Source organism: Miscanthus floridulus, unplaced genomic scaffold (assembly GCF_019320115.1).
Source record: "Miscanthus floridulus cultivar M001 unplaced genomic scaffold, ASM1932011v1 os_998, whole genome shotgun sequence".
In the NCBI taxonomy this organism is placed as follows: domain Eukaryota; kingdom Viridiplantae; phylum Streptophyta; class Magnoliopsida; order Poales; family Poaceae; genus Miscanthus; species Miscanthus floridulus.
This window is the reverse complement of record NW_027098570.1, coordinates 7999-15951: the sequence shown is the minus strand read 5'-3', so window position 1 is coordinate 15951 and position 7953 is coordinate 7999. Positions and strand designations below refer to the sequence as shown.

Here is a 7953-nt window from a genome sequence, read left to right as displayed (position 1 = left end):
TGTCGTTGCATGCTTCGTTGCGGCTTCAATAAATTTATCCACCTCTTCACAGAAACCTGCCTTGAACCTTAACGAACCATACATCCAAGAGTTCCTGTACTCCATCTTTTACAACAACAACAAAACAAACATTAAAGGACTACTTATTCAGATATATATAAAAATGAATCAAAGTAATAATTATTTGAGAATAATTGTATATACCTCAGATATATATGAATATAAATCTAATATAATTACATGAAGCATACAAACCACCATGGTAGAGAAAAAATAATTAATGGCCCATTTATCCATAAATAATTAAAATACATATTTATTGATTACAATAAACAATTTCAAAGACAACAATTAGCAATAATTATACTTTACCCAATATCTTTCATACAAACCCTAGTCCAATTTTATCAAACATAAATTTACAAAAACGAAATTAATAAAAAAAACCAAACCCGAGATCTAGATCACATGCACATGAAACATCCATAAAACTAACTAATGGTTCACTAAAATCAAGAAACATGGACCAAATAAGGGTATGATCTTGTTCCCCTCCCTAATTTACCCTAGTACATTTAAAAGTTGGGTCTAATTTGCTCATAAATAGCTTAAGCACCATAAAAGAGAGAGAAAAACAAAACTCTAATTACTCACTAACCAACCATTAAAACTTCAAAAAAAGTTTGGAATAGCATTTTCTTACCTTCTACAACCTCTCCATCAAAGGATTTGAGATCAAAACCTTCCTCCCTTAGTAGAGTAATTTTTGGGAGGTGTCCAAGGCCTCCCCACCTTTTTTACATGGGTTGGAGTGAGTGACCCGAGGAGAAAGAAGGAGCTGCATCTGTTTTATATAGGGGCATTTGTAGGGGCGGCTGGTGATTGAGCCGCCCCTACAAATCGGTGTTATAAATACGGAGCCATTTGTAGGGGCGGCTCAATCACCAGCCGCCCCTACAAATACCATTTCCAGAGACGTCTGGTAATTGAGCCGCCCCTACAAATCAGACCCCATTTATAGAGGCGGCTCGTAACACCAGCCGTCCCTGCTGTTCCGTTTATAGGGGCGGCTGGTGTCTGGGCACCCTAGCACGCCACTGTAGGGGCGGCTCCATCATCAGCCGCCCCTACAAAAAATTCGAACCGTTGCTAAAAATCGTTTTCTACGTAGTGCCCGTCGCACGCTCGCGCCAGGTACGATGTGTGCAGAGCGAACAAAATGCCGCCCGCCACTCGCTCCCTCCGGATGCTTTTTGCATCGATCCCACCGGCCACACGCTCGCGGAGCCGCCACTCTGCCCGCCGGCTGCGCCGCCCGCTCACTCTTTAGCCTGGTTTATTTTTTTCATCTCTTTTTTTGTTTCCTAATTAGCTTCCAGCTTTCAGCTAACTGCTTTTAGTACTTCTTGTAAGCACTTTATTAATCTCCTACGACTAAAAAGAATAAAGTGTGGATATTTTTTGGTGCGACATTTATTTTGGTTCGTCCGTCTGCCCACACCTACGATCTCACGATATCTCTTTGATATGGTTAAAATAGGAAGTGTGTCATTCTCCTTGATTGAATATTGCCTGTCATGTGATAGAGGAATCACGGCAAAATAGAAAGTAGAAAATTATTGTGCTATCTATATACATATTGCATGTTTGCATGCACCAACATACATGACAACGAGCAAAAGGAAAGAGAATTAACACAGAAGGAAAGAGAATTAAGACAAAAGGAACCTCTTTGCATTTCTGAGAATCCTGCCAAATCTGCCTATATTTAATTACTTCTCCTCTTTACATTTGCAAAAGGGACAGTTTTTTTCCTCCTTTCATTTGGTTTCACGCTCACGTGTTTCATCGCCCTCGCTTGCTGTTTCTTACGTGAACCATAGTTGATGCCATCTGTCTTCCATGGCTCAACCTCCCAATCCCAAGAGAAGGTCCCTATCTCTCCCTGACTGGAGATCCGGCCTGCCAGAGGATCTCCTCGAGTCCATCGAGCAGCGTCTCACGTCAGGCCACGACGTGGCGTCCTTCCGATCCGCTTGCTCCTCATGGCGCGCCGCCGTCCCGTTCGCGACCTTCGGGCCGCTCCTGCTGCTCCCATTCGACTCGGATCGCGTCGGCTTCTACTACGTCCCGGAGAAGAAGGTCTTGTCCAAGACGCTGCCCGACGTACGCGGCAAGATGGCGTGTGGCTCCTCATGTGGGTGGCTAGCGCTAATGGACGAGGCGGTGTCCGTGACGCTGCTGAATCCATTCGCCGGTGCCCGTGCCCTCGCGTTGAGCTCCCGCCAACAGACGAACATGTCGCGGCGACGTCCTCATCGGAACGCGTGTATAGGATCCACGGCTGGTGGGTCCCTCCATCCCACCAACGGCTACGGGGACGCGGATACCGTAGGCAGAGCCATCAAGCTACAAGACATGAGGGACGTGTTCTTCCGTGTGATCGTGCTCTCGGCACCGCCTGACACCGCCGACCGCGAGTGTATGGCCATGGCCATGCTTGGGTGCTTCATGGAGGTCGCGTTCTACTGGGTTGGAGTCGACAGCGCATGGACGCTGCTTGACACCAAACTGGAGTTCTCCGTGGGGTCCATCGTCCACTGCCAAGATAAGTTCTTGGCGATCGACTGCACTGGAGAAATCTCTGTCTGTAGCAGCAACGCCGCCGGCGCTACTCCAACCACGATGCTGTTGCCATCGCTGTCGCCACCTGTGGGGCTCTGCCACCGTAGCTACCTGGAATCAAACGGTGAGCTGAACATTGTGCGTGCCATGGTGAGCATGTTCCACGAGACACATAGCTTCACATATAGCAGCGCGATCTACAAGTGCAACCTCCACGACCGTACGCCGGAGTGGTCAAGGGTAAGGGACATTAGTGATCAGACATTGTTCGTGTCTAAATATTTCAATGAAAGCTTTAGTGGAACAAATGTATCCAAGTACAAGGAGAACAAAATCTACATGTTTTAGCCCTTGGATGGGGATCCATACGACTTGGTCTATCGACCGGAGATCGTTGATATTGCTACCGGCGCATCCGAAGTGAAACCCATCCAGAAAAAGATGCAGGGTTCCAAGGCTCTAGGTTGGATACGACCCAATCTCTGGAAGCTCTAGAGTTTATGAGCATGCGACGCCGCGTACTCCGTGACTGTGTTAAATTCATAAACTTTGCTTTTTGAATTAAATATCACTTTAACGTTGGTATTTAATTTAACAGTATTGTTATCTTATCATACGATCTGTGTGTTTTTAGTATAAATTATTAGTTAACCCGTAGCAACGCACGAGCACGCTACCTAGTTTTCAATAAATTTCAGTAGGGACTTACCCCTCCTGTCTTCTTCTTCCAAAATAAACTCGATTTGTGGAGACCGGAGATAGAGAAGAGAGAGAGAGGGAGGACTGAAGGAGCACCCGTTGCCTGTTGGAGAGAAATGGGCAGCCAGATAAAGGTTGCAGAGCAACAAGGCGGACGTGAGCTCCGGATTACATCCAAGAATATAAAATTTTTTGGTCCAGAACAGAGACATATAGTACATATATATATGAAACTTTATAAAGACAAACTCATACATGGAAACTGAAAACCTGAAACTTGAAATCAGCTGGTAGAAATTCGTAAAGACAAGATAGCTCTTTTGAGAGACATTGAGTTCTTATATTGATAACAGTATTGTACTGCTATGCAGTGGATGTAGTTGATATTTTCATTTATTTTGCTTCTGAATTTCAGTTTCAGAAAAAACAAAAAGTTATCACATTGAATCGATAGACAGATATCTAGCTGAACACGTTGACTTGATTTCAATACTGATTTTCATTATGTGCTTTAAGTACGAATTGCAATTTATATTAACTATTGCACTATTTCTATTATAGATTCTTACAAATGGAAAATAATTCTCATGCGCCGCTAGAGACAAGACTAATAGTTTATATTAACTATATGTTTCCACCAAGTCGCAGCACCTCAGTTCCGGCCTTGACCAGCACACGCTGCCGCCGTCGCCGGATGGAACGAGGATATCTTTAAATGAAAAATTATCCGTGAAAAAAGCATTTTTATAATATAGATGAGTAACTCATTTAGAGTCACCGTTGCTTGCAATCTCAACCAGTTATATTAAAGAAAGTTGAGACTAGACGCTACAACAAATCAACGAAAACCACAACCTTAAATGTTGTTACCAAGAAAACAAAACACAGAGCTAACAACTGAAAGCAACCCAACGAGTGCAACATTTTTCTAGACTTCACTACTACAGAATGAACTTGTTGTCCCGGGTGGTAATGGCCTTTAGTCCTGGTTACCGCGCCGGGACAACGATCCCAAGACTAAAGGTGCCATCTTTAGTTCCGGGTCATCGAGCCGGGACTAAAGAGGGACCTTTAGTCCCGGTTGGTAGGCCCTCCAGCCGAGCAAACGTGGCCGTATCCTTTAGTCCCGGTTGGTAACCCCAACTGGGACTAAAGGTTCCTTTTCTTTTTCTTTTTCTTTTGTTTAATTTGTTTTCAGTTCAGTTACACGTATTTGTTTAATATATAATATGTTTTTATGTACGTATTCTAAGCTGCTAATATAAATACACGCACGCATATAATTACATCTAATTCTCATCTCAAAATGCATCTACATCGCAAAATGAGATAAGCTACTGATAAAACATAAGAGGATTAAGTTTGTTACCTCCAAAATCGAAGAGGAACACCAATAGAGGGGGAGAGAGCAAGAACAACAGCAAGCTGAAGAACAGAGGCAGTGAGTTTGAACGGAATGGCTCGGGCTCGGGGAGGAAGAAATGAGCTGAATTATAGGCCGCGATAATTAGTCCCGGTTAGGGGTCCAAACCAGGACTAAAGATTAATCTTTATTCCCGGGGCATCACCCAAACCGGAACTAAAAGCTTACCAACCGGGACTAAAGGTAAACCTTTAGTCCCGGTTGGTAATACCAGCCAGGACTAAAGATCCCTGCCCCGCGGACGACCGTTGGGCAGGGACCTTTAGTCCCGGTTGGTATTACCAACCATGACTAAAGGGTCCTTTAGTTTCGGGGGCAAAAAATACCGAGACCAATGCTAAATTAGGATATTGTTCTAAAGTCTATTCTTGCTTAGTACAAGGAGATATAGACGTAGCATCATGCATCAATAATCAAGCCGGTCTTAGCAATGTTTCTACTTATTTATTATAGCGCCACATCAACAAAAATAATGAGGTGACATGAAAATTAAAAGGAGGAAAATGAGTTTCATCCTATGAACCTAGTGAATTAAACTCTAATGAAACTTATATTGACAGATTGCGGCTTCATCCCAATGTTTTTTTTTTGGCTAATCTCATATGGCTCACATCTTCATTGTGCACCACGCCTCCCATGTTTATCATGCACTATATGTAATTTATTTTACATATGCGCCCCCCATGTTTATCACACGAACATTGAAGTAAAGTAAACTATTTTGGTTAACATTTTCTATGCTAGTCCTTAATTTAGATAGTATTATCAGTGGCTATATTATTTATATGGCACATTTGATCATAAAATCACGTAACAATTTAATACTGTGACTAGTATATGAAATTGTGAGATTAAAGTGTGCACTGAGAGATGCTATTTCATTCATCAAACCAATCCTATAAAACCGATGTGGCACTCCTGAAAACTAGCGCAATAATAAAACTCACTATTGAGATTGGACATAAGATCCAATGAGACATCTAAAACTCTATTAAGATGAGATTTCAAGGTGTCTTCATCCATACCTGAAATCTTCTTGTTGCTTCATGCGATTCAAGCTAGTGTTTTTTGTTTGCAAATTTGGCATGATCTTTGAATGAAGGTCACCATGAAAGTAGGCCAGTCTAATAGTGGTGGTGACGAATATGGACATGGGGTAGCTTGCAAGCCAGGCTGCCGTCAAATCAGGGTCTCTAAGAGCATCTTCAGACTACCTGTCGGGTACCTTAGAATGGGGTACCCCAAGCGAAACATCAAATGGGTCGCTAAAGTCCCATTTAAAAAAAATAATAAAAGCTAGAAGGTAAGTCGTGGGACCCTCACCCGCCACGACCGAGCCCACTGGGTCCTCCCCCTCCCCGCCTCGAGCCTCGAGCAGGAGGTCTCGGCACCCTGACGCAAACTCCGCCTCGTGCGAGGCTCCCCAGGGAAGGCCTCGGCAGGGAACGCCGTCTCCACCTCGCCCGAGGCTCTCCACGGAAGGCCTCGGCAGGAGGCGCGTTCTCCGTATCGCGCGAGGCCTCTCGCCCGAGGCCTCGGCAAGGAGCCGGGTCTCCGTCTCGCGCGAGGCCTCATTCTCCGTGTCGCTCGAGGCTGGCTCGTCTGCGGTCCGTCGCCCCCCGCCTCGGCCGACCCTCCCGACAGCGTGTCATGTCTCATTAATGCTTCAACCACTCCCGCAATCTCAGCCGGACGGTGGCTCAACGCCATAGGATGGCCGACGCGACCCGAGGTCGCATCAGCGCCATACCGGCCGGGACAGGGCACGGCGGGGATTACCGGCCACTGTGTCCTACCACTGTGTCCATGATCAGCGCCATACCAGCTGGGACAGGGTACGACGGGGATTACCGGCCACTGTGTCCAAACGCTGTACCCATGATCGGCCGCCCGCTCAAGGCCTCGGCACTGTACACCAGGGCCTCGGCGATCTTGGGGTTCGTGCCTGCCGAGACCCCCCCACCGCAGTACAAGCCTCGGCACCGACCAAGTCACGGCCTCGCGCATAGTCCGTCCACAGTGGCTTGCACATTCGCCGCCGTGTCCACTCCGAGGCATTCCCGGGGTTTCCACGACGCACAGGATCTGATGGGACGACCACGCCGCCCCAGTACTCCAAGGATGGACCACACCGACGACCACGCCACCACATGAACAGGCCACAGGGCTCGGACGTGCCACCCCTATTGGCACGACGTTGCATAGTAATACATGTACGGTCCTTGTCCTCCCTTCAACTATAAAAGGAGAGGACTTGGGCCACTTAGAGGGGGAGAACATCTGGTAACACATACACACGCACGCATTCCAGCCGCTTGAGAGCAACGTCTCAGACAGCCCACACGACACCTTGCCGAGACCTGGGACTAGTTCCCTCTCTCCCTTAGCTTGTAACCCCCTACTACGAGCACTTCGGTGCAAGGAATACAAGTTCGATCTCTCAGACTGGACGTAGGGCGCCAATTGCCTGAACCAGTATAAATATTGTGTCTCTTTGCATCACCATCCGGGATCGGGACCACGCAGAACAAATTCACTAGTCGGTTGAGGACCCCCCCCCCCGGTCTGAAACACCGACAGTTGGCGCGCCAGGTAGGGGCCCTGCATGTCAGTTTCGTCATCCCAGCAGGTTCCGGATGGCAGACCCCGTACGACCATTGCGTCTCGGCACCGTGATTTGGTTCGGGAGCCTAGAGTTCATGTCTCTAGGGCATGAGTACGACATGGTACTCCTCGCTCCTCAAGCCCCACCGTCCAACGATGAAGTTACGCACCGGCAGCCTAGGCGCAGGCGGCGCCCGGGCGGCCGCTCTCGCCATGCTCGCCAGGCACGACGCGAGGAAGGCCACCCCGACGCTACGCGAACCCGGGGCGGCACGCCACTCCCCGCCGATATCCTACGACCAGCTATTGGTATGGGGTCCCTGGCTGGGGACCTGTTTGGCCTGAGCTTGGACAAAGGAAAATCGCCGGTGGCTCGCGGCGATGCCCAGTCGTCAAGCTCCGCTCCACCACTCCCTGAAGAAGCAACCCTGGCGGAGCAGAATCTGGCGACGGCACCATCCCCATACCCCTTTGGGTTGAGAAATGCCGCCGCTTCTTACACCTACGCATACGCTGCCGCTCATGAGGATCCCTCAGAGCGCTGCCAGCGCTTCGGTCTCGACCTAAGCACCCACGCCGACTCTTTGGATGAGGACGAGGCA

At 47.7% G+C, this 7953-nt stretch overlaps 1 protein-coding gene across 1 annotated transcript; it reads left to right on the top strand.

The window, feature by feature from the left end:
* Nucleotides 1-1969: 1969 nt before the first annotated feature.
* LOC136535501 (putative F-box protein At5g55150) lies at nucleotides 1970-2973 on the top strand (the record flags this gene model as incomplete). The annotated part of the gene is made up of 1 exon (XM_066527757.1): nucleotides 1970-2973. A coding segment is annotated over one exon (1004 nt), but the record flags the coding sequence as incomplete, so codon positions are not given.
* Between the last annotated feature and the right edge of the window lie 4980 nt (nucleotides 2974-7953).